The sequence below is a fragment of the Phalacrocorax aristotelis genome, chromosome 13, assembly GCF_949628215.1.
Source record: "Phalacrocorax aristotelis chromosome 13, bGulAri2.1, whole genome shotgun sequence".
NCBI lineage: Eukaryota > Metazoa > Chordata > Aves > Suliformes > Phalacrocoracidae > Phalacrocorax > Phalacrocorax aristotelis.
Genome location: NC_134288.1, coordinates 11,462,402 through 11,489,734, shown reverse-complemented (window position 1 = coordinate 11,489,734; position 27,333 = coordinate 11,462,402). Strand labels below are relative to the sequence as shown.

Genomic DNA, 27,333 nt, shown 5'->3' with positions numbered 1-27,333 from the left:
GGCGTCCTCCCGCACACCCTCACCTTTGGGGTGTCTCTGGAGGGCGACGGACGGAGGCGTCCTCCCGCACACCCTCACCTTTGGGGTGTCTCTGGAGGGCGACGGACGGAGGCGTCCTCCCGCACACCCTCACCTTTGGGGTGTCTCTGGAGGGCGACGGACGGAGGCGTCCTCCCGCACACCCTCACCTTTGGGGTGTCTCTGGAGGGCGACGGACGGAGGCGTCCTCCCGCACACCCTCACCTTTGGGGTGTTTCTGGAGGGCGACGGACGGAGGCGTCCTCCCGCACACCCTCACCTTTGGGGTGTCTCTGGAGGGCGACGGACGGAGGCGTCCTCCCGCACACCCTCACCTTTGGGGTGTCTCTGGAGGGCGACGGACGGAGGCGTCCTCCCGCACACCCTCACCTTTGGGGTGTCTCTGGAGGGCGATGGATGGAGGCGTCCTCCTGCACTGCACCAGGTCTCGGCTGCAGTTTCACCCCAGCCCCTCAGCCTGCTCTCCCAGCCCAGGAGAAACGTGCGGCTTTAGTGCCAAACCCCGCCTCAACTGACTGAAAAACACCCCGTAATTTGACATAACCCAGCTTGATGGACAACCTTCCCTCATGCTAAGCCACGCAGTGTTGGTTTTTTGGTGTGGAACTGAAGTGAGCAGAGCACAAGCAGACGTTCACTGTTAAGCTTTATTTCGGTTTTACTTGGTTGAAACAAATCCATTTCTTCTCCCTTGAGTATATAAAGTCTGATAATTCAGTATCCTATGTGGCCTCCGCACTCCCGCGCCGGGCGGCAGCGGGTTAAGGCGCGTACCCACAATGCCTCACGGCCCTGCAACGTCGCCGGCCGCGGCGGGGGCGGGGACTGCGCCGTGAGGCGCCGGGCGGGATCGGGAGCGGGAGCGGGACCGGCACCGGGAGTGGTCCTGCCGCGTCAGGGCGGCCGGTGCGTTACCGGGCTGCCTTCGTCACCTTCCCCGGGCGGGCTGCGCCCCGCTCTCTCGGCGCGGCTCGGCCCCGACAGCCCCCGCTCGGCGGGGCGGGCAGGCCGGCCTCGTTGGCGGCGCCTCAGCGCCGGCTCCGCTTGGGCCCGGCTCCCCCCGGCCCGGGCTGTCGCAGCGGGCGGTCCCTGAGGGCGGCAGGAGGTGCTGGTGCCCGGCTGGCGTGGCGGGGGGGGAGGCCTGCGCTTCTCCTCACGGCGGCCTCACCCCCTCCTTTTTCTGGTTTTTTTCCCTATAAAGGAGAGGCCGGTGTGCTCGCCGGGAGTCCGGCCATGTTCTGAGGGAGGCCTCCTGGACTCGGATCCACCCATCGCAGGTGTGCGTGAAGAAATCGCCTTCCTGGCATCCCCTGCGAAGCCCTTGGTAAGGTGGCTGCGCTTCCGAGTGTGCAAAGCTGCACGACTTCAATAGTGTGCAGCGGCCTCTGATATATGTATTTGAACGTGAACCTTGCGTGCTGCCTAGAGATGGCTGGCACGTTTGGTTCAGAGCGTTCCTTCAGCTGACGAGGCCCCCGTGGCCTTTTTGCCCTAGTGAGACTCAGAGGGAGCCTTCAGGACCGTGAAGTCATGCAGACCACGTCACTGCTTGATCTCTGCATACTGAATTGCAAAGGTCTTTAAAGGTTGGCTCTGTGAATTTGCTCCTACATCAGAGGAGCAAAGTCCTATTACAGCTCATTTCCACTTAAAAGTAGCTACTGCTGCTTCTGCCTTTTCTTGCTTTTAGCAAGCTAAAGATTCCTAGCATGGAAACTCATATGGTGCATGTCTAGATTTTGCTCTGGAAGCAGATTGTTTGGGAAATAAGAGCGTGAGATTGGTCTGTCTGAAGCTGTCTCTTTCTGCCGTGGAACCCTTAGTCCAAGATATTTATGTTCCTCAACAAAAATTTATTCCTAAGTTAACTGTTTTCTTTACTGCTTGTGTCCATTTACGTAAGATCAAAACAATGCATACTTAAGGTGCCTGCACAGTTGTTGCTTCAGTGCTTACTCCTGAAACTTAAACAGCACAGCGGCCACGTGCCCAGTCAGCTAGTAGGGCTCAGCTTTTGGGTGGTGAACAATGATAACTTGATCATGTACAACTTTGTGGGTAAATGTGGTTGGAAATAAACTAGGCACATTTAAAGATGTTACCTGTTAGAATGCTTAGAGTGTGACTCTTTTCCCTTGTCCCCTTTTCCTGTGTTTCCAAATGATTTGGTGGAGGAGGGAAAGGCGAGAAGCTGGTGGCCTTAGTTACCTCCTACTTTTCTTGGTTGACGTGGTGTGGATGAAGTTCTGCCATCCCACCAGACGGGTGTGGTGGTTTGGTCAGGGAACTTGATGTTTCTGGAATAGGCGTATGTTCAGACTGCAGTTGTCCAAAGTCTTTCTTTTAAAAACTGCTTTTTTTGATAAAAACTTATGGCAGACCCAAAGGCAATTGCTTCCTCTATCAGCTTGGAGTCAGAGATCTGAAACTTGTCTTGCATGTGACCACTGAAATGGTGTGGATGTTGGCTGCTGTAGAGCGTCTGTCTCTGCTCTGTGGAAAATGCCTGGCACGTGCCGAATTGGATTGGGAAGAGGCTTTCCTGTTCAGCTCCAGCAATGATCATTTGCCACTGGCGCTGGAAGGCCTTTGCATGTAGTTTGCCTCTCTTTGGTATTCTGAATGAAAACCTGCTTCAAAAACCTGGGAAAAGGAGGGAAAAATGGTAAAGGAAGGATAGCAACAAGGGGAATGAGTGGCCAGCCAAAGAGAGGGACCTGATAAATTGTCAGTAACGTACAAGAAGCTGCTGGGGAAATACAGCCTTAAGGAAGGGGAGTAGGTGTGCAGAGAGAATATAACAGAAATGGCAAAGATACCCAAAGTATGCACAATTGTCTGTCTGGCTATTACTGCTAAGTTAAGTAAATAACTTCTGTACTGCAGAGGAGGATTTTCCCTCATCTTGCCAGTGACAAACACTAGAATTGAGGACATGGACTTCAGTTTGTATAAATGTGTTTATGGTCTCTGTTCAGGATATGGGGAAACACCTTCTATGTGTAGTGCTATCTCCCTCCTTGCATGCACATAAATAAGTTATATAAAAAGAAATGTTGTTATTGGAATACTTTTGGAGAAAGTGTTTCATTATACGAGGGGTTGTTTGCCATACTTTGCCCTTTTCTGAAAGTTAGTTACACAATTTCTGTTTCATTACTGATAAAAATAATTCTGTTCAGTTTTCCAGTCATCCTGCATCAAATTAAGATTTTACACACCATTAATTACAGTAATCTTTTCAGTTTAAACCAGTTTTTTCCCCACAACTTATCTGTTTTTGTCTAAAACAAATTAATTGCAATTGAAAGACAGCATATTGTAAATGTCAGTGAAAACACTGCCCCTTAAATTAAGTGCTTGTCAACAAGATGTTTACAAAGGAGTAAGTGCTTTACATGAAAGGCAGTGAGTTCTGCCACAGATAATTTCTGCTTTTAACAGTGATAATACATAGGTACAATGTTTAGCTTATTTCTTTATGAATCACAGAATCGTTAAGGTTGGAAAAAACCTCTAAGATCACAAGTCCAACCACCAACCCAACACCACCATGTGGCAGGGACTAGAAACTTGTCTCAACTTTGTTGGCAGGCAAGTTTCACTACTAGAGCCTGATCACCACGGCAGCTGAGCAGAACAGTTTAATCACCAAGGTCGACCCGGCAGGAATGTGTGCCCTGTAATCTCAGAGTACGTGCCCACTGTGCATACGCCTGGGCCCCAGGCTGACTGGCACATATGGGGGGGCTTGTACCCTGTAGAACTTTCAAGCACCTTCTAGCAACAGTACTGGGCATGTGCCCCACCGTGGAGTGGGAGGCAGGCATATGCAGAACAGTTACTGACTATGCAGGAGAGCACCCTTATAAAAGGGGAAACAAGTAGAGATGATAGGGGGTGTGTTCCGGAACATCGCCCCCCTCTGCTGGCTTCAAAGATGCATCGGACACCTGGACTCCCCACATGGACCAGACAGACTGCCGCAGATCCGTGGTGATAGCTATCGCAACAGTCCCACTCTTTCCCTCCCTCTCTCCCTCTCGTTCCATTTTCACCTTCCTTCTCTCTTTCTTTGCTTTTCTCTCCTGTACCTCTTTCTGGCCAAATAAAGTGACTTGGCACTTTACTCTGGTTTGAGTCTTAATTCTGTTTCCGAGAATGTAAAAGGAACCTAGTCACGATAACACATTGGAGTTAATCAGAAGTTAAGCCCAGCTGCCCCCAACCTCCCAGAATTATCTGAGGTCGGTTGGAAAGCAGGGGGGTTTAACCTCTGCCAAACTGGTCAACCCAACAGTGGATCGTGACACCATGCCTCCTAACCCATGTCCCAAAGTGCCACTTCTACATGTTTTTTTAACACCTCCAGGGATGGTGACTCCAGCACCTCTGGGCAGCCTGTTCCAATGCCTGACCACTCTTCCAGTAAAGAAATTTTTCCTTATATCCAATCTAAACCTTGCCTGATGCAGTTTGAGGCCATTTCCTCTTGTCCTCTCATGTTGTCTTAGCTGGCGGTGCATATAACTGTATTTATTGTATGGCTGTGGTTGCAGTTCACGGGAAGGCTGTTCTGCTTTAGCGATGTCTAAGAAACTGACATTGTCACATTCATATAAATTTAATGTTTTCTTACCTGTAGTATTTTTCTTTTTAAAATAACCTTCCTTTTCTAATTAAAGGTATGGTCTCCCTCTATCGCCTACTGGGTTGCGGCAGTTGTATGTAACACTTAGTCATTTACCTTCTCAGATTATTGTGAGATTGCTAATCCTATCGATAATTTAAGGAGTGATGACTCTTTAGTCAAATAGCACAGTGAACGTGTGTCAAAGACTTGCATAAAGGCGTTTCTGCTGCTCAGACCAGTATCTGATGAAAATATTGGTCTGCTATTTTTTGCTTCATATCTTGACTGACCAGTAAACTTGCAATTCAGTAGTTGGTGCTGTTTCTAGTCAGCTTGGTGACTTCTCTGTCTTCTGTTATGTCTTAGAAGTTTTCTGGAGTAGAAACGAAAAGATGGCCCGGAAGTAATAAGGAAGAAGAGATGTTATTTATTTAAAGTTAATCTAAATATTGTACTACCAAATTAGTTGGAAATGTGAATTCATTTTTTATCTAAACTGTAGTCTTATGCTGCACACTACACTGTGTTTCTTTTAATCTTGAGTGTTTTGTGTACTTTCAGTGTTTCCAGGCTGTGTGCTGTGTGTGAGTCACTTTTTTTTTCTTAACATGAATTTTATCTGTGGTTTGGCACTGCTCCTGCTGCTGTGTTTCATGCTTCATAAAAATTAGAGTAAGATGATGTGGTCTGCAAGCAAGATGTGACTGTCAGAATTAGAGTTCTATTTTGTATAAAAGGTCCCAATAATGACCTTAGTTTATTAGAATTCAATTGATAACAAACTCAATATGTCTGCAAAATCAGAGGTTTTTGTGTCTTCTAGTTAAGTGCTTTTTCAGCAATGTGTTCACTCTTAAGTGTAAGTTTCTGCTGTTTAGCTGTATGCATGTGACCCTGTGTAAGCATACGTGATTATAAAGTGGTTTCAGAAAGGGTCGTGGATGGGTCTGGGAGCAGCATCAAATTAGAGTGTGTTTTGATAAAACATATGCCATAGAAGAGTCTCCGTGTCCATCATCCCCTGCCCCCTCTTCAGCTATGGCTGAATTACTCCTTTCCAATTAATGATTTAAGATGACTGTATCCTCCCAAATGTACGAAGTAAATGGAGAAGTAAGGCTGTGAGGGTTTGGGGGTTTTGTTTGGGTTGTGTTTTCCCCTGCAGCTGGTTGTGATGCAGTGGTTTAGATGGTAAGCACTTTTTCATAGAGATGTGCTTTTAAGGTACTCAACATCTTACCAATATCAAATCCTTGAGTATGACTTGGGGTTTTTTTTGTTTTGTTTTGTTTTTCTCCCTCTGTAGAATCATGGCAAGTCCAAGAACACGGAAAGTTCTCAAGGAAGTCAGAGCACAAGATGAGAACAATGTGAGAAAATTATAATCTTCTTTATATTTGTTTTGTAGAATTGAATTTTCATCGTACCTACTCCATATTTGTGTCGCAGTTAAATACCGCAGTTATTTATACTATGCAGTTATAAACACTAAAGCTATCATCTTCGTAGCACTAGTGTGGCTAACTAATAGTAACATATAAACTTGGATATCTCATGTTTGTGTTAGTTCCAGTAACTTTTATTCATGTGTGTATTACTATACATTGCTGCGTGTTTGGCACGAGTCTTCCAGAAGTTCATCACGCTGAAACCCCTGGAGGCTGTTGAGAAAGTGATGTCTTGGGCTCAGCTTAATTAAAATGGTCTATTTCAAGTAGCTTGATTATATGCTACCTTAAATGTGATAACCCATGGACAGGTTCAGTTTTACTTATACCAATGCATTAAACCTTGAATGGTGATTCCAATAAGAACTTTAGTTGTTGCACTAGCTATTTTTCAGAAAAAGCTCCATTTAGATCTGCTATCATTTACTGCCAAACTGTAGTATGACTGAATAAATATTCCAATCTTTACATGTTGCATCTTTATTTTGCCAAGGAAACCTCAAGAACTCAGTTTGGTTACTTTCTTCTCCTTCAAGACAACATGGAAACGAAATCAAGTTGAATTCTTTGCTCCTTAATTTCTATTTGCTCACCTGTATTTCCTCACTGGTTTCTGGTAGTCAGTACACTAATTTTTATAATCCAAGTCAGGCAACTTAATGAAGATTTATTTCCATGCAGCATAAATAAATATTTGAAGGAAGCTTATGCTGTCAGGGAAGGTGTTTCCAAACAACTCTCCCTTCTGAAATTATTTTCCGCGTGTAACATTTTCATGATCTGACTTTCTGAACTGTGCTGTGACAACTTCACGTGGAGAAGTAATGGCTAAGTGTCAGAGTTAATTGTTTTTCTCTCACAGGTCTGTTTTGAGTGTGGTGCATTTAACCCCCAGTGGGTGAGTGTGACCTATGGAATTTGGATCTGTCTTGAGTGCTCAGGAAAACACCGAGGCTTGGGAGTTCACCTCAGGTCAGCCTTTCAAGCACATGATGGACTGAGTTGGGTTACCTCGGGGTACATTATGGCTGTGAAAAGAACACATTTCAGAAGGGTGTAAAATGTCTCAGTTCCAACATTTCACTGGCAATTTTGCTTCATGCTCCTCTGCAAAGTGAACTTTATTCTCTGTGCCTTGTTTATAATTAGTTGGGGTGTGTGCTGCACCACTGCAGCTATGTCATGCCCAGTTCTAGACACCAATGTCTCTAGCTACATCTGAGGTGGTGCGGTGGTGTTGGTAATACTGCGCTAGTCCTTGTACTCTATTCTTTAAATCTTCTATAATCTTTATCAATTATAACTGAAGTAGTGCTAGAGCAGCTTGAGAGTTGAGCAAAAAAAGTCACAGTACGCTTACAGAACGTTTTTGATATGTATACAGATGTATACATCGGTTTTATTCTGTTCAGGAGATTTGGTTTTTTGGTGATGTAAGCGATAGTTCTTGTTTTTTCCAAGAAACATACTCAGCTGAGGTGGGATCTGTGGAACAAGAACTGTTACGTGTTCCAGAGATTCACAGTGTGTGTATATACAACAGGGGCAGAGCATGGGATAGTTACTCAAATGAGAAAGGGAGAGAAAGTCCAGGAAGGAAATCACCAAAACAAGGAAGCCGTTCAGAAGTACATGCTTTGATTTTCAAGGGGTGATTTGAAGCTCATTAATGAGTAGAAATTGCGTATGAAATGTGAGAGTTTGGAACTATTCCATATGTTACATGAAAGAAAAAATGAAACTGCTGAGGACATGATGAAGGGTATTTCTTTAGGGACAAAAAGAAATTGGTCAAGATACAAGTTTTAAAGAGCCTTCATGAGGATGATGTCTCACTTTCTTTCCCCCCTGTGACCTTGTATTTAATAACAGGACACTGGGATTTTTTGTTCTGTTTTTTAATATAGTTTAATGAGCAGTAGCAAGAATTTATGGCTCAAAGCAGAGCTGAGATGCTAACTGCTGTCGTAGATGCCCTGGGATGAGGTCAGGCTATATGGTAGGCTATTTTAAACATCTGAGCTCTCAATACTTGATGGCCGTATGAGCAGAAGCATGGGGAGGGACAGAGGGTGTCCTTGCAGGTCGCTTAAGTGTAACTGAAATAGACAGGAAAAGAAAATTGCTGAGTGAAGAAGTATGGGAAAAGTTTCTTTTATAGTTAGATTAATTTCTGGACTGAAGAAAGCTGCTTTTTCTGTCACTTGTCTTCTGTTGACTGTCCCCTTTAAGTGCCAATAAATGGCATGATTTTTAGCTTATTTTAGTGAGGATCTGACCACCTTCTTACAATGATCTATCTTTCTATACTCTGAGAGTGTTCTCTAACATATTTATACTCCCAGCATTTGAGATAGGTTGTAATAAACCTTTTTTCTTTTGTCCCTGCTGTTATAGCAGGAAACTATAACAAGTTGTGATTTTAATTTTAAAGAAAAAAAATCTGCTTTTTAGTTTTGTGCGTTCTGTAACCATGGACAAATGGAAGGATATTGAGCTGGAGAAAATGAAGGCTGGAGGCAATAGCAAATTTCGAGAGTTCTTGGAGTCCCAAGATGACTATGATCCCTGCTGGTCCATGCAAGAGAAGTACAACAGCAAAGCTGCAGCTCTGTTTAGAGATCAGGTAAAGTCAATTGTGTGTTTGTCCTCATCCCCTACTATCTGAAAATATCAAAGTTCTTTGTAAGCACTTATTTTTGAAGTAGGGGGAGGGAAAGTAGCAACCTTTTGAACCTCTGCAGTGGTTCCAGAAAGGGATAAGTCTTAGAGTGCTTCTTCCCAACTCTTGTACGAATTTTCTTTTGAAACTTTCTGTTCTACATTTAGCTGAGTTGGCTCAGATTTTCACTGTCGCAAGTTTTCACTTCGCAGCTAGTCAGCGGAGCTGTCCCAGTCCACAGTAGAGTTTACTACTTCAGCAGTACGGTTTTATCCAAAGTGATTGTTGATAAATCTTTTGCATATGTAGTAATAAAATGGTAAATCAATTCTCCAAACACTGGCAGGCCTGTAAACAAATAAATTGGTGGTTGTAATGGCATTATCGTTTCGTGGAGGTTTGGCATTTCCAAAAATGAAATGGCAAAAACTTGAACTTGTGAGCTTAGAGACTTACAAAGATACTGTATTTTTCTGCTGATCCTGCCATGGAAGAGGTAAGAAGGTACATTCTGTGCTCACTGGGATATCCGTGCAGTTCAAAGTTTGTTGTGTGTGTTGTCTCTTTGCATTTTTAGAAGTTGCTAGGAATAGGGGATGGAGTATCTTGAAAGCACAGAATTCGTAAGTTCTGTGCTGTAGGCCTTTTAGTATGTGAAATGGAACTATAAGGTTTCTGTGGCAAGGCCTTCAGAAATTTTATATTAACTTGCTGAAGTTATGACTTGGATCAGAGGAGTGGTTTGGGGTGAAGGGATGAAGTTCAGGTCCTTTGAAGGAAGCAGAGAGGACATTTAAATTCTGTGTATGTGTTTCAGCTGCCCTACACTGGAGTATAAATTCACCTCTCTCTATTCCTCCATTCTGTGATTGGTGCTTACATCTCTTTATTAATCTTGTCTTTCCTCTTCAAACCTAATTTGCCTGTTTGAAGAAGTTGTCTAAAATCAGTTGCCTGAAATAAAATCAGTGTTCAATGCAACCTTACTAGCCTGAGATTCAGAAAAAAAATGTGTTTCTTGTGGAAACAAGCTAATTGATCTATGCAGCTGGTAGCAAATTGGAAAAATTACTTGTCCTCATTTTACAGGACCAGTGTATAACTTGTATGAAAATTTTGGCCTAGCATTCTTGATTCTTACCGCTTCTAGGTGGCTACAGTAGCTGAAGGCAAGGAGTGGTCCATTGAAACCTCTCCTGCCAGGAACTGGACCCCACCTCAACCTAAAATGTCTCTGTCTTCAACTCATCGGTATGTATTCCTGTTATCTAATGTTATTACAGCTACAGCAGGACCTGATGTCTGAATGTCTGCTGGTTTTATTCTGTCAGTGGTGCGGTCTGAACAGCATTTCTTTTGCTGGAGTTAAGGAGTATGAGGTGGCAGGGCTTTAACTTCTGTAACAATTCCCACATCCTCCGCTTGAACCTTAAACCATGGTAGAGACAAGTGAGTGAGAGCAGAGGACAATCCATGCTGTTTTCATCTTGATTTGTAATGCACCTGAGACTAGTCGCTGTCACTCACGTGTCGTGTGTTGCAGCCCTACCTTAACTGCAGTGCTGTTCCAGTTTGTGATTGAATGCCAGGGAAGAAGAACCAGACTTTTTCCTTATGGTGCTAATATTGATGGGAGCATCAAAGCTGGACCACAGCAGTTTTATTTTTCTGCTTTTTCGTGTAGTGTTTGCTATTCTTTGCACTGAAGAATCAAGTTAACTGAAATAGCAGTTGTAAATCAAGCAAACAAGCACTTCATGCCTGGCCATCATCCAGCAAGTTCAGGGGCTAGCTGTAGTCTGAGTAGCGTTGTCTGTGTCTGGGTCTACTGTTGCGTTATTCATTCAATACTCCAGTGGCTTTTAGTGGTTGCATTAGAGTTCACTACTTGATAGACGAAAGAAATAATCAATTTTTCACCTGTGTTATGATGATATATGTCAAGCTGCGCTGCTGAGCTAGTGGTTTTTGCTTTCACAGTTTGATTCCTAAATCTTTCATTTCAGTAGTTCTGCTGGACAATCTCAGACTGCAACTGCCTCTTCCGACAAGGCTTTTGAAGACTGGTTGAATGATGATGTCAACTCCTACCAAGGGTAATGCGATATTTATTAACTTTTTGAGTGCCTGGCCCTCTAGCATAACAAGGAGTCGGATGTTATACTAAAGCTGCACAATGGTGATCCTGATTCACTGGTTAATAGTTACATCTGGTTTACTACTGAAAATATGTTGGTAATGTGATAGATGGTAAGAGGAAGGAAAATGCCTCTTAATGCGTTTGTATAACAAAAATGTTTGTATGGCATTGAACAAAGAGCTTGTAACTCCAAATATTACTGTGGATGGCTCCAAACTAGGGAATTTTTAGTGTGTATAGTATCTTACAGTGATTTGAGTTAAATATGAGTATTTATAAAGCTAACACTGTTTTCTTCTTTCTTTCCATTTCTCATTTTCATGTATCCCCTTGTTAGGATTGACTCAGTCTTCTGATACCAGTGATCTGTTAAACCTGGAGAGTCATTAAGACCACATTAGCTTGCATAGGGGTCACTTTAATTTGCAAGGATTCACCAGTGGCTCCTTGTTGATGTTATGTCTTTATGAAGTGAGTGGCTTTGTATTTTGGTTGCTAGGTGCTTTAGGACTTTTTTTCAGATGTATTTTAAAGTGTGTTAAACAATCGTCATTCTTTCTTGCTTTTCAGGTTTTTTTTAATGGTTTTAGTGAATGCATACTAATGCAGATACTCTTTATTCATTTTCTTATGATAGCAGCCAAGAGAATCGCTATGTGGGGTTTGGAAATACAGTAAACCCTCCCAAAAAAGAGGATGACTTCCTGAATAATGCTATGTCTTCATTGTACTCGGTAAGGAAATGCTTGAAGCTTTCTGCAACCTGAGTTACTATTTTCTTCTATTTTATACCCTGTTATGGGATAATATAAATGGAGAAGAGAAACTAAAGACTGCAAATAGATACAGAGAGATGCAGAGTGTTGGTTGTATTCTCAAAGAGTGAAGAAAATACAGGTGGACTTTAAAAGGCAAAACAAAGGGAGAAACTTGAGCAAAGCTTAGGAATTTTGTCTGGTATCAGTTCATAGAAATAAGGAAATGAGGACAGAGCAATGGATTAAGAAGCAATACTCAACAGGGGTTGGAGAATGAAAAATAAGTGATTACCTGTTGGGAATAGCAGTTAGGCTGGTAACGTTCTAAATAGATTAACCACATTAGGTACGTTCAGTGGAAAACAACTAAAATGTGTGTGTACATGGCTGCCAGAAGCCCTGAGCAGCGATGAAAACATTTGAAACACTTGTGACAGGGTGTGAAGAGATAACAGCATATGGCTGAACAGTTGTCATGATTAAAGTAGAGAAAGATGCATTGTTGAAGGAAAATGGGAATAAAGTCAGAGGCAGTCAAGGACATATTGGTGCTTTGATAGGCTGCAAACTAACAGTGCTGAACAATAACTGGGATTCAGAGTCACATTGAAATATACAGTAAGGTTTTCTACCAGGGTTAGTGGCCAGTAGTCTTCTGTAGAGCCTAATCATATCAGTTGAAATGTCCACACCAAGTTCTGTTGGTTTTGGTTGCTGTTTTTTTGGGGGTTTCTTGTTTGGCTTTTTTTAAGATACAGTAATATCACTAGAACATAATAGAAAAAGGTAGTGCCTGAGCCTTTGAACGGTACTCCAGGTGATCCCACAGGGTGCTTAGTGTAGGTCTGCTGAGTGTTTTCTAGGTACGTCATAGATTGTAGGCCAGAGAGTTGAGATTAGAAACCACATCTATAATGTGTTGCAGATGTGCTAAGATAGGAAAGGAGAGATGACATTGTGTTGTCCAAGTTACTGTTATTTGAATACATGGTCTCGTTGAAACTTATGATTAAAATGCCCTCTTGTGATCACAGTTACACACTACAGTGCAATTTGAAGTCATTTATTATAGTGAGACTGAGTATTTGCGTGCATATTCACCCTAGTGAGGAAACCAATTTTCCTTCCTCTGTGTCTGATTGACTGTTTTACACACACACACACACACACACACACACACACACACACTGCTTAGGTATACACGTTATTTTCTGCTGTTATGTATTGGAAGGAGCATTTTCTGTAGAATTCACGCTGACTACGCTATTGGACTCATTCTGTAAAGAACAGAGATAATTGCAGTTTAGGTTTGTCTTGAGTCCCTTGAGACACCGCTTAACATAAAAACTATGAGACACATCACTTTGCGTTTTGTGCATTTGGTGACGTGATTATCTTTCAGTGTGTCAGCATAGGACAATAAGGACAATTAATGAAGAGACTTCAAAAGGATAGGCAAACGTATTTTTGCTGCTTTTTTTAAAAAGTCATTCCCTCAACCTAAATATGTGGTGTAGTCAAATTAAATAGAAGGGGTAATGAGGAAAAGATTCTACTATTTAGGCCCTTTATATGGAAATAACCCAAACAGTAGTATGTTACCAAATCATCTGCACTTTGATGGAAATCAAATTGATAGAAGGCAGTGGTAGACATGGATATTAACCATGCATTTGTAGCACCATGTTTAAAAGATTCTGTAACATGGCTTAAAATTAGGTGATGATCAGCAAAGAAAAAAAAACCCTTATATCTGTTTCTTCATTCATTTATTATGTACAAGGAGAACCACAGACATGTTAAAGTTCGTTTCTGTGTTTTATCCATTCAAGCATGAATGGATTTTTCCACTTGTTTTACTGGGTAGATTCTGGATGAATGAGTAACTAAATAGAACTGAAATCTAAACAGTTGAGAAGTAATTTGTAATGATATTCTAACAATTTTTTTTTTTAAGATAAGCTCTCCCCCTCAGCTTTCTTTTAGTTGGTTTCTTAATCAGTATCTGATAAGAGTAGTTAGAAGAAACCTTTTCCTATTCATTACAGAAAAGCGTCTTAAGAAATGGCAAATGGTTTTCAGATCTTCCAAGAATCAATGAGGCAAAATAAGGCTTTGTTTCTTTTGTTTTTAAGCATAAAATTTGCAGGAAACGAGCAGTTTGAAGCTTTATTATGAGTGGGCATTTTATGAATTGCTGCCTCGTGTTCTTGAGCACTGACTCTTGTTTTCTCTTCAGCTTTTTGCTAGACATACATTTTAGCTGCTCCTTTTTTTTTTTACTTTTATTTTCATCCAGTGCTTGTTGAAGAACTAATCTCTGTTTACAAAGGTTTTAATGTCTTTTTTTGGTTCTTTCACTTTTCTTGGGGGGAAGAATTTTTTTCTTCCTGTAGCCATTTTTAGACAATAACATCAGAAGCACTCAGGTTTATTGAAGTTGCAGCTGTTTTGACAGAAATAATGGAATTTCATTGCTATATTACAGTTAAGCGAGAGACTACAATTTTTGCTCTTACTAGCAAGTAATTCTTATGACTACAGGACAAGCTGTACTGGAGAACATTTAGACTCAATTTAACATGTAATAGAGAACAGTTGGTTATTTGCTAATATTATTCACACCTAGCTTATGATATTCTCACTTTCTTTAAAGGGATGGAGCAGTTTTACGACTGGAGCAAGCAAAATTGCCTCAGCTGCTAAAGAGGGTGTAAGTAAACAAAACGTATTTCAGTGTAATTCTTGTAAACTCAGAAATTCTGTTCATGTTCTAATAGGGGTGTATCTTTAAAAGCATTACTGAGACAAACTAAACTCTGCTTTTTGTGTATCTTTGCCGAAGGCATATAAAATTGATGCATATTGAATGCAGATCTCTGTCTTAACTCTTTCTCACGTTCCTGGATGGATGTTTTTGTAAATTTGTCCATGGGGTGTAAGCATCAAGAAAGAACTCAACTGCTGTTTTTCTACTCCCTTGATAAACACATTTTTTATAAATTTATAAAGCAGAAATTTCAGTCTAGGCTGAGTAAGGCCAAATTCAGGTTTTTAGCAGGAATTTAATGCCACATTACAAGTTCCTGGTGGTAGGGGTGGTTTGGTTTTTTTTCCTTCCTTTGGCTTCTCTCTAGCTACAACATTTTGTCAGTGTAAATAGAAAGCTTGCTGGGCAAGGGTTGTGCCCAGAGGGATGCTCTGCCTGTTCTGCAGATTTGCACATTTAGGTAACAATCACTCAACTAATTGTAGACTGAAGCCAGAGGAATTAAAAATTTACGTTTTAAGTACAATTATGTTGGAAAGAGATTAAATGTGGGGTTTTTTTGTGAAGATAGTCCATTACAACTTTTTTCACTTTTGCTTAGTATTCTTCCAAAGTTTTATGAACATAAATTCTCTTAATGTTACTCAAAGTATTTTTATTGAGAGGCAAAAATACTGATACTCATCCTCATTGGCCCACTCAGGTCTAGCCTATATTGAAGACCCTTTCTTCCCCCTGTTGTAAGCTGAGAAAGACAGATGCTTTCCCAGAGCAATCTGGGATACCAGAGGTGGTGATATGGATATTCTCTATTCACTCTGAAATTCTGGCAAAGGTCCATTCCTCTTGGAGAGGATCATAGAATCATAGAATGGTTCGGGTTGGAAGGGACCTTTAGAGGCCATCTGGTCCAACCCCCCTGCAGTGAGCACGGACATCTTCAACTAGATCATGCAAGATTTCTAAATGTGTGTGTTTGCTAGGAATAAAGCCTTTAATTTTTAAACTTGAGCTTATTTGCTTCTTTTCACAGGCTACCAGGTTTGGATCTCAAGCAAGTCAAAAGGTGATTATAGATTTAGTTCTGTCTTATTGGCTGTAATTTGCTTTAAATGTTATGTATTTGTGTACAACAATTGGTTTAGACTGGATCATCAACAGAGCAGTGTGTTTATCCTTCATAGTGCACAGTAATTTTTAGTTTCTAGCTTTTATTTCTGTGGGGATTGCAATCAACTGCAGTGATCAAATTAAGCAAGAAATAAACAATGATACTCTGCTGTGTATAACTATCGGGTATATTGGAGAGGCAGTAGAATGAAATGCTTTAATTCATACTTGCAGACTTAAAATAGCCTTATTTTATTTTCATGAACCTTAAATGTGGTATGTCTTGAAGTAGTTTTCTTGGTGATATAATTCAAGCCATCTTTCTGTTGCTAAAATCTAGTAAGATATTACAAATGTAAACTGCTTAATATTGTTATTAGATTAACTTGCTTGTATATATTTTAAAAAGTAGCAATTACAAAAGCATTTCTCCTTTCAAACTAGTGTTAAAACAGACAGTCAGACCTGAATTACACAGAGCTCTGACATAAGCAAGATCTGTTTGCATGGAAGTTTTAAATTCAAATGTAAAAATGTGTAAAAGAATAAGATTCTTAATGTGCCAAAGTCTGGAGTGAGAGAATGTACATATATTGGTGGATGATATAGGGAGTTTTACTTTGAACTATAACTCCTGTGGTATGTATAGCACTAGCCTGGCATGCTTTCTGATATGCATAGGATGCTGTTGCTCAAAACAAATGTGAAACTGCAAGTGTTCGTGTTCAAACAGATGTATGCAGTAAGATATTAATATTGCAGATAGCAAGCCAAACTTGTGCTTGTTTTGCAACAAAAGTGTCTTGTTAAAGCACCCAAACTTGATACTTAGAAGCTTTAAAGTATTTGCTGCTTGGCTTATGTAAGAAATACTAAATGTTCTTACAAGCCTTCTTCTTTCACACCTTCCAGCAGCTTCCCTTTTAGAAAACTAGAAAACTGTTCTTCCTTCAGTCTTACCAGCAAATGTAAATATAATATTAAGTGTGAAAGCTTATCACATCTACTGACACAGACCACAGCAATGGGATGCTCTAGAGTCTAAGCTGTCTTACTGAAACTTAAATTTTGTTCCTGAAACATCTGATCTTTTGCTCTGTAGACCTGTTCAACATCTTTTTTACGTAATATGTTTAAAAATATGTTTAGTGTCCAGTGACCAAACATAATCACTGTTTGCCTCGTCAGTAGATGTTGAAGTTGGAAAAGGTTCATGCTACTTAACTTGCCTGAAAAAATGCTGCCGATTTCTTGCTAAAAGCTGCTTCTACCTTCCTTGCTCTCTCTTTTGCTGTCTGGGTAAAGTTTTGGGGCTACAAGCAGCAGCCAGAGCCGGTAACACCCTCACATATATTCTTGTGCATGGACTCCCTGTCGCTGTTCGTGCTGAATATGTGCATTTGCTCTTGAGCTGTCTTCTTTTTTTGCCTTAAGTCAAATCTGTTTAGAATAATGTTGTGTGTTTCATATGGTAATGTTTCTTCAAACCTATTTAAAATAGGTTAAATTGGATAGAGTTATCCAAGCTCTGTACTCTCAGAAAACATGCTGTACTTTTGTCCATGCTCTTCATAAACACAGATGACTTCAGGATTTCCATTTGCATGTCTGATCCCGGAATGCAGTATACCAAGAACTACCCTGGGTGTTGTTTGAGGCAGGATCTCTAATAAATGCCCATTATATAGCATTTGTAATGGTGGTTGGGATGCTATCCTAAATTCAACACTAGTAAAGATGAAGTGATTCAGATGGAAACACAATTGTACCCAAATCTTCCCTTTCTGTATTTACAGAATTGTGTGATTGAGTAAATGGGATAACATAAGAATCCTTCCTGATTCTAGCAATGACTTAATGTAACATACCAAACTGTTAGTGTATTACACTTATTACATAACATAGACAGTTTGCCAGCTTTAATAGACTCTGGAGGATTTTTCAAAGATGAAAAATTCCCTTTCTTGTTTTCCTTAAGCACCTTCTAGCCTCGCTTCCAATGGAAACAAGCTTTTTGTGACTTGCATTCACATTTCTTACTGGGTGGAAATGGGGGTACGTTTTGTCTGTGTCTTCTCGAATAACTTTTGAACTGGTAAGGAGTAGAAGTATTGGAGAGAATGGTGGTTGGGTAGAGGAGTGATCCTAGAAGTGCTGTGGTTAAGGGAAAGGCTTTTTAGGCACCTGGGAATCTGTGGAGGAAAGGTGCGCAAGGTGCTCTATCCCCAGGAAGAATATGGATGAAGGCTCACCCCATAGCCAGTGTTAGCGGTAAGATACAAACCCTTAGGAAATGAAACTTCATTACACTCTACTAATGTTTAGGAATAATGTTTGTCTCACAAGCAAATTGGCTCTTTTGGATTAATTGGGCTAATTCAGAAGGTAATCAGTATAATACAGCAATTCTGAAGAAAAGTTTAAATCAATCAAAGGCTTATTATGGTAGCAGGGAAAGGAATGATTTCAAATGAAGCATGTGCAAACCCTGCTGTCTGTGTCAATATCGTCTTACGAAAATAATTTTGTGACTTACGCTGTGGGCTTACATTTTTGTAAAATGCCTCTGAAGTACGATGTCATTGTACTTGTTCTGGATTGCAGTAGATTTCTGAAGTTCATTGTTTTCTTTCCTTGCAAACCTGAATATGTAAAAAAGATTACAAAAGTCTTCTGTCACAGCTTGTGTATTGCTTGAACAATTGGGCTGTTATTGGTAGATGACAATTACAGCTCTACAAGACAGAAGAATTGGTGAAAATTGGCCCAAAAGATCTAATTCTACAAGTAATCCCATTAATAAGGGAAAAATAAGAGTGGATGAGGTCGGTTCTTCCAAATATTCAGCTGCAGGGATTAGCAAGGGACCCATCTTCTAGGCTATTGCTAGTTGAACCATTGCTTCTGCTTCCAGTGCAAGGTCAGACTTTGCTTGGGCTCTGGGCATCTCCAACAACCTATTGCCATGTGCCTCTGGTTTTAATTTATTTTCTTTCCATGTTTTCCGCAGCACTGTACTGTGTGTGCTTTCCAGCTCATTCTGCTTGTACAAATCAAAGCTTAAGGCTTCACATGTTTTTGGAGATACTGCTGAGAAATCAGCCTGCAGATGGTGTTGGCTGTGGGGTTTTTTTTGTTTGTTTGTTTAAAAGGAAAATATAACTGACTTTGTTTTTGTTTTGCTTTTAAATAGGCATCAGAGTTAGGTCAGACATTAAATGAAAATGTTCTCAAACCTGCACAGGAAAAGGTAACTTTGGAACTAGTGAATTACTTGCAGAACATGGTAATGCTAACTTAGGGAGTGATTGTTTCCTCCTGCCACAACTGCCCAGTTTGTCAGTGCGTCGTTCTGTTTTTTCATATAATAGCACAGTAGCAAAGGGGAAACATCAAATAATTCAAAGCTAGTATGTTAGCAAAGAAAGGTTAATGAGGGTAAAATCCCTCCACCAATCTTTTGCGTGTCCACAAGTGTCTGTTACGTTCTTCCCCATTAGATATTATTTTATGGATTTCATGCTTTCAGTAATGGAAGATGGGACAAGATGAAAATGCACGCTAAATGGATATAAAAATCAGTTGTTCAAAACCCCAAACTATTAGTAGTATCTTGAGTGTTAAGCGTGTTTTACACATCTGCCTACCAGCATTGTTTTAATTCAGCTAAGCATCTTTGAGCTGTTGTAGTTCATCTGCTGCGTCTTCAGGGGCAGTAGAATTTGGGGCAAAGTTATGTGTGTGTTCATATGTATGTATATATAATATATGGATACTTACATATGTTTAAGATGAACGGGGAGAATTTATTAAAAGAAGTAACATGTTCGTGCAACCTTTATTTGGTATTTGTTCAGAGTATTCTGGTAGTCAGGTAAAACCAAGTTTTGCATGCATTCACGTGCAAAGTGTGGTCTAAAGTAACATTCTGATTAGCAGTTCTAGTTACTGTGTTGTTTCTAGGAAACTAGTTTGAAGCAGATTTTTATCTTCGCTTTACTCCTTAGTGACCAAAAAGATGTGGCTAATGGCACTTCCATCAGCAGGTGGAAGAAAGCACACATGCTGACCTGAGTAAATAGATAGTCACTAATGGGCATGTAAAAAAAGCAAGGCAGTCCTCGTAAGTGACTAGTGATCACTAATGCTACAGATTCTAGTCAAGATTCTCTGTGGTGCGAAATGTTGCCTTCCTGTTTCATGTGTTTAAAACAATGTACTTTTACATCTTTCCCATTTGGCATGCATTCGTTCTGTGCTTCTAGAATTTTGGATCAGTGCCAAAATTTAGATGACGTCTTCTCTGAGAATGTGGTACTCTACTTACCTATGTACCTTTTCCCAGAATGTACTGGTTTTGATAAAGGAGGCTAATTTTGCTCTCGTAAGAGAAGCAGTGCCACCACTTTGGGATATGGATTAATTATAAGTTTAAAAGAATGGTTTAATCACATTACAAAATTATTTCTCTTGCATTACCTTTATTAATTTGGCACTCTTTACATAGTATTTCAAATCACAGGAGAAGACTCTAATTGGTTTCCTAGTCCCTAGAATTATCCACAACTTATTTCAGAATGCTTAGATGCATTATTTTCAGGGTTATTTTTAGGGTGCATTTCCTTGAAATGATTTTTATTTTGTAGGACAATTTAATGAGGAAAGTTGCATTATATAATTAAAAAAAAAAAGTTCTATTTCCCTTAGGAAGATGTGCTGTTAGTTCTAACTAAGTATTACTTTCTGAAGTAAGTATTTAGTGATCACTGCTCGGCACATATATGGTTATATAAAGTCACTTGTTTTGGAACAGCTGCCGTTTATTAACTGGTGAAAGGCACCAATTGTATTCTGGTTGACCAAAGTTCAGAGCTCTTTTAATATTTAAATAAGTATGTATAAAAGAGAATAAAATGGATCTGATAGTTCTTTTTTATCTTTCCAAATCAAATCTTTTTATATGGTAAAATATAGTTAAATTGTTGCATTTGCAGATTTTTTTTGTACTGGTGTTTCAATGCTCAGCATTAGTACAATGACACCTTCCTCAAACTGTGTATATCAGTAGAAAATTCCCACAAACTTCAAAGGACAGAAGTTCTTTCCATTGTAGATCAGTGGACTTTGTATGTCATTTTCCTACCTTCGTTAGTTTTGACTTAAGTATATTTTGATTCACTTTCAGTTTGTTGGTTTTTTTTTCAACACTTATTGGTTTTAGCTGTTAATCCCAAATAGCCGTGTCTTAAGATTTCAGTAATACTTTGTCTTATGACTAATTACCAATACTTTGATTCACGTAGGTGAAAGAGGGGAAAATATTTGAGGAAGTCACCGTGGGGGTATCACAGTTGGCCAGCAAGGTATGAAGTGGCCTACCTGCCTTTAAGGAGGCCAAACAGTAAGCCAGTCTCCATATTCTTATGAAAAGTTTGTAGTGAAACAAAACCACGATGCAGCTCCAGTCTCTGCTTATGTCGAATACACAAATTTTGAAAGTGCAATTTTCAGTATTCACTACTTCTGTTGGGGTGTTAAAAAGCTATACAGATATAATGGGGTCCTTGTAATACCCTTCACTGAGGGCATGATGTAGAATTATACGACAGTCAGCGACCCAAACACAAAAAGAAAATGCCTGCTAGAGAATATGGAGACAGCTTGCGTTACATTTGTACAGTTGAGCTGACTAATGTTCTGTACCTTTTTTCTTTGTTGTCTTTTGCTATCATTGGTTGGTGATGTGGTAAGTGCACTCTCAACTGCTAAGTACAGAAGTTCTGCACGATCTAATACCTATTTTGATAACTTGTACAGTGTTACCTAGGCGGGTCGGTCTCTCTAGCGCTGTGGAAGTCAGCACAGGAAGCTCTGTCATGTACCAGTCTAGTGCCTAAAATGTTGGGAATATTTGAATAACATAAGTGATGTTACCTGTTTTGTTTAGAGCCTGGCAACTTTAAGTCTGAATTCTGGGATTCATCCTCTGTGTCTGTGACTTAGAATAGTGACTTCAGAATTTGTGTTTCTAATCCAACGCCAGTCCATTATAATAACCCCTAAGCAGTCGTGTTAATTCTCAGAAGTCGACTGCTGACTGCTTTTTTTGGCAGTGAAATAATACTACTGAAATGGGGTGAAAGTAGTTTTGTAGAACAGTAAAAAACTTTAATATTAGTTACGTGAATTGTAACATCAAAACATCAGTGCTGTCATTAATTTTATGTAAGGAGTAATTCCAGCATTTTTGTCAAGGAAGCCTAGGAGGGACTTCGAAAGCTGTCATGGACAATGATGGGTGAAAAAGCTAAACTTGACCTACTTTTCATATCTTCTCGCAGCACGATGCTGCCAAATGTATGTTCTTTACATCAACCATGTAACTGTCCGTCAAAAATACTAATAAGGTGTGAGTGACATTTTCTGATGAAATGTTCTCCTTGTCTGACCAAGTGGAGGAATGTGTTGTAGCTTTTGCTGTTGGATTGGAAGAGGTGCTGGTTCAGTAGAAATGAATGGAGTGTCTTTTTTTCTCTAGGTTCAGGGAGTTGGAAGTAAGGGATGGCGAGATGTCACCACTTTTTTTTCTGGCAAACCGGATGACAAATCTGAAAGGTATTTTTTGTTATTATTTTCTGTGTCTCTTTAAACACATAATTTTATCTCCCATATGTTCTCGGCAGTATAGTACTAGCAGGTAATTTTTAAATATGAAGAAATTACTCTGCTAGCAGTCCTCCTGTATGTAATTTGGGAGGAGTACAATCTATTATTTGTTTATGACAATGTTAAACTGAGAACAAAATAGTGCATGGCACCTTGGTTTTAAAGTTATTCCAAATGCATATGCCCTCACTCTGGGCCTATTAGTACCTAAGGCTGTTAACAAAAATCTGTGAATTAGAATATAAGCTTATGCCATTCAGAGCAATATATTCAGTTCTTATGCCTTTATCCTCAGTTTTTGTTTAAGGAAAAGGCAGCAGTGTAATAGTTTTCTTTGTGATCGTTTATTTTTATTGTTATGCTTGTCATAACTAATTAATTTCTACCTTCTTTTTTTTCTTCCCCTACCCCCACCCCACCCCATAAAAGACCAGCTGAGGGAGACAGCTACCAGAACAGTGGAGGAGAGGGCTACCAGAACAATGCTGTAGATCAAAGCTTCTGGGAGACCTTTGGCAACTCAGATCCACCAAAAGCTCATAAATCTCCAAGCAGTGAGAGCTGGACCTATGTGGACAATTCCACAGAGAAGAAGAGCTCTGATAGCTGGGACGTGTGGGGCTCAGGAACAGCCTCCAACAACAAGAACAGTAACAGCGACAGTTGGGAAAATTGGGAGACCAACTGGGAAAACACAGGAGGGGAGAGCAAGACCAAAAAACCTCCTAAGGCAACAAAAAAGGCATCTTCAGCTGATGATGGGTGGGATAACCAGAACTGGTAGAACTCTGTTAACCTGGTTTTGCACAGCTAGGAAAGGGAGGCTATGCTGGCTGATTGAGGGGAGAAAGTTTTACACACAACTGGAGTATCTTGGTTGACCTTACTGATCTGTTACTTTTGTGCTTCCCATTCATTCTCCTTTCTTCTATCTTGGTTTAGGAAAAAAAGAGTAGCATCCGAGTCTTTTATTACATAAATGTGTCTCTCCCTTTTTTTAAGGATAGCGATAACTTTATTCTCCTTGCACTATTTAAGCAGGGTACAGTGATTTTCTTAACACAAATTTTCAAAGGAAGAAAATCAGTGCAAGCACACTTTCATGGCACAACCTTGCATGTGTAGGTCAAAAGGTATTCATCCAGTCCTCACATAATTTGAGATGATCTGAGGCGTTTAATGCAAACAAAGAACAGGGTATGTCTTGAAGAGATAGCCATTAAGTAAGCAAACTGCGGTTGACTGCCTTATGGATTGCTTTGGCCATTTTAAGTCTGGCAATTCAAGATGGTCTTTAAGATACTTTTTATTGGAGCATTGTTTTTAAACTTCATGAGGGTTTGGGGATTTTTTGTTTGGGGTTCTTTTTTAAGTCTTTTAAATCTGATTTTCTTCCCTTAGAATTAATAAGGAATCTAGAGCTAGGTGATTATTTGTGTAAACTCATAGTTTTGACCTAAGCTATCAAGGGATGTCCAGAGTGGCTCTACTTGCCCTTCTTGCTCAGTGGGTTAAGAGTTTGCGCAGTGCAGCTCTCCTACACAGATAAAAAGCAAAGCAGTGACGTTCTTGTTCCCGGCATATGCCCTTCCCCCGTTTTGAGTATTTTATATAGTCTGTTTTTTCTCTGTCTTCGTTCTACCAATCTATTTTATCTATTCTGATAAAAATGAAATCTTTCTGCTGCTTATGGTCTTTTGGACATCTGTTTGGCAACTTGGCAGTGAAACAAATGTATAAAAAAGATTCCAGTAAGAAAAAATGGGTGGAAAATATGAGAACATTAAGGAGAAAGGCTGGCAGCAAGCCCCTTTCAAGATGAGTAGATGTCTGGATTTAATAGTAACATTTAAATTAAGCAGATGTTTTCCAAATTTATCTTTAATATGTCAAACAGTATCTCTGTTTCTATCATGTATTTCTCTACATTTTCTTGCTGGACCTTGTTAAAGAAACACTATTTCAGAAACTTTAGAAACTCCTTGTCAGCATTAAGGAATGGAATAGAAGATTCAATTATGTCTCAGTTTTGACCCAACAAATTGCTTTGCATGACACAAACCATAACTCCTATGGAAGAATTGTGAGTTTAACAACAAAGGTGTCCTATGTATCCCATTTTGTTTTTGAGGGTAGGCTGTAAATGTACAGCCTGAAAACAATCAGCTCACTGGAAAACTTCAAATCATGTTGCCATTGCATAGCCTGCTTTACTACAAGCATGGATTTCTTTACCATGGATCCTGTAATCTTAATGCGTACCTACAAAGCCTTTTTCTTTTTAAAATAAGTTAATTTGTTCAAGCAAATAACCGATCTAAGTTGTCAAAGTTACCTTAAATAACGCTTTGTTTCTTTTTCTCTTCACTAAGGTTTTTGATCTTACAGTAATATCAAGAGGTTAAAAAGGAAAGAAAATCACGCATCACCTCAAAAGTAGCAGATTTTAAAGGCTTAAGTCTAAGTAGAAGTAGCTCTATTTATAGCCTGATTCTGTATTTCTGTTAGTAGGATCTTTCAGATAGTGAACAAAATATTTTTCTAGTCTCGAGTAGCCCTGTCCTGCAAGAGCTGCGATTTCTTTTTTATCCCCTTGCTTCTACTGATAGCGTGGTTTCTGAAGCTCGTGCGGCAGGACCCAGTGCTGCTCACGACCCAAGCACTGCTCTGGGCTGAGCCGTGCAAGGCGCCCCAGGCGCTCTTGCTGACACACTGACCCTTTGGAAGTGCCGAGGGCATGAGAGATCTCGGTTTACAGTGCCGCTTATGGTACCATTGGCAGAAGTTTACAGCCTAACTGTAAAGCAAGGATTTTGTTCCGCTTTTTCGCCAGTTCCAAACAACCCTTGTCATAGTTTAATTGCATGTCAAACATAACTTTGTATTTTTATGCGTACACCTCTGTTGCCTACTTGTCACTTGTCCGCTGCCCAGTATGAAACTGTAATGCATGTACTCCGAAGGCGGTGCTGTGTGATGTACGTGCAGTGGCGCTGCCCAGTCCTCGACTAACGGTTAGTCTTTGTCAAGTGTTGCAGTAGCGGTGATGGCAAAACGCATCCGATGGGTTGCACTGTCTGACTGCTGGTGTCTGTCTGGAGTGATGTGAAGCTGATTCAGCTTCCTGTGTACAAATTTATTACAGTTTCTCTTTCATAAACCTCCTGAAATAGCTCGTAGCAGGATAAGCTTTATTTCAGTCCATTCAATCAACGGTATTGTGATGTGTATGTGTACGTTCTCCTCAGCTGTGTGGTTTGCCTAGGAGAAAACTGGTTTGTTTATGTATCACTTGCAGCTACGATTGGCATGAGCCATTTGCTTGTTCTTTTGGTTTTATTTTTGTATCTCTTGAAACTTCATGTTCTAAATTAAACGGCCAGAGCCCTACTCAGGCAGAAGCTTTGGGTAATGATTTTTCTTCCAGTTGAGGAGACAGTGACAGAGCAGTTGCTGTCTCTTGTTGCCTCCCTACAGCACTGCAAAAAAAAAAAAAAGCTACAACTCCCAGAAAGGTGTTAATGGAAGATACTAAAAACCAATAGAAAGGCAGAAAGTGTAACTGCAGCCACAAAACTAGTATGCCAGCTGGTCTCGGTTTGCCAGGCGAATCGGTACTTTTTTTGACTTGTCGGAATCTGAGCATTTTACCGTGTCTTCCAGCGGAGAAGATGAAACGAGGGGATTTTCTTTTGCAAAGCCTCAGTTTTATTGGATCTTACTTTTTTAGTGGAAATGGCCGGGAAGTTTCTGCAGTTTGGTGGAATGCATGCAATCAAGGTGCATGTGTGGAGCGAGTGTTTATGAATTAGACCTTTTTTTTTTTTTAATCCCCTCTTCTCTCCCCAAATCTTTTTTTGGCCTGATCGTGAATGCTGTAAACAGGCATTGAGTGCAGCCTGCTGGAGCTGAGGCCACCTGTCTAAGCGAAGATATGGCTGTTGAATCTGAGTGAGCATGTGGATTGGCAGGGTTTTAGGGTCACTCACTGTGTGCTTCACCTCTTTGGTGGATGAAGAGGGCTCTGCTTTCCTTTCAATCCTACACTGTGTTTTAACAAATTTAAGTCATACAAGCAAATTGCCAGGAGAGATTGCAGAAGGTGAAACGGCTACTGCAACAGTTGGACATTGCAGCGCTTGGTTTAAATTTCCTAGTGTTTCCAGCCGGTTTATTCCTTTGTATGGCTTCAACTTTGGAAAATACAGAGCAGCGGGATTCCTACAGGTAGTGTGAAATAAGAAAAACTTCAAGACATTCAAACTAAGTGCCACTTGCCAAAGAGTGAAAGTCTTAGAGAATGTTCCTCAATCAGGAGCCTAATCCTAGGAGTTAGGGATTGTTTTTAAATGTTTCATTTGTGTCTTGAAACCTGTTAATAATTATAACATTTCAGGAAGCACTTGGCCTGCTCTCCCTCATAGTTGAGACCTCAAGGATAATGTTGCTGCTTTTATTTTCCAGGCCAGACTGTGTAACATTCCATGGGTTCATAATGTATTTATCAGTGTAATGATCTGTGCAATAATTTAACAAGTGTAGGTAAAAACTTTGTTTAACCCAGGATACATTTAAAGATACAGTGGTCCTCTTGGAGAATAGCAGTCTGTCAAGGTATTTCAGTTCTTGCCTTACTGCGGGGATACTAAATTTCAGTAACCCTGTTAAGAAAGGATTGAGCAATCGGTGACTTAAACAGAAATCAAGAAACATTTTGATGTCCATTATTAGAGTTTGATTGTAATGGCTTAGTGACCTCTAGGTATAGAGCCCTCTTTCATTTTCATGCCAGCAGAAACTTGGTCAGTATGGAGTACTGTATCTTTAATTTTCCTGATGTGTTTTATGTGATGTTCACAGGAATGGCAATTTCGGTGAACACTATTCATTGTTCTGTGGAGTGGTACCGGACTTGAACTGCAGTGTCATCTTTTAAAGAGCATTGTAATAAAGCAAAGAGATACGGAGCAGAATGGTGTTCAGCCCTTTTTCAGGAGAGTTCGGTTAATTTTAAACACTGGGAAATATCCCCCGTGTGCATTAGTATATCTTACGTGGCCTTCTGAATGAAGCAGGCCAGTTCCCAGTATGGTTAGCATCACGGAGT

The 27,333-nt window shown here is 40.3% G+C and overlaps 1 protein-coding gene across 3 annotated transcripts; it reads left to right on the top strand.

The window, feature by feature from the left end:
• Positions 1 to 848: 848 nt before the first annotated feature.
• ARFGAP1 (ARF GTPase activating protein 1) lies at positions 849 to 25,620 on the top strand. Of its 3 annotated transcripts, none has more exons than XM_075109226.1 (14): positions 849 to 945; positions 1,241 to 1,363; positions 5,979 to 6,042; positions 6,983 to 7,092; positions 8,575 to 8,746; positions 9,933 to 10,033; positions 10,789 to 10,878; positions 11,560 to 11,656; positions 14,337 to 14,393; positions 15,484 to 15,516; positions 18,754 to 18,810; positions 20,864 to 20,923; positions 22,099 to 22,175; positions 22,656 to 25,620. In XM_075109226.1, exons 3-14 carry the CDS (start codon positions 5,983 to 5,985, stop codon positions 23,008 to 23,010), a joined length of 1,269 nt encoding a protein of 422 aa, XP_074965327.1. In that variant the 5' UTR covers positions 849 to 945; positions 1,241 to 1,363; positions 5,979 to 5,982; the 3' UTR covers positions 23,011 to 25,620. The 3 variants fall into 3 exon arrangements, with proteins under 3 accessions (XP_074965327.1, XP_074965329.1, XP_074965328.1); XM_075109227.1 differs by having other exon boundaries at positions 874 to 945; positions 10,792 to 10,878; XM_075109228.1 differs by lacking the exon at positions 18,754 to 18,810.
• The last annotated feature ends 1,713 nt before the right edge of the window (positions 25,621 to 27,333 follow it).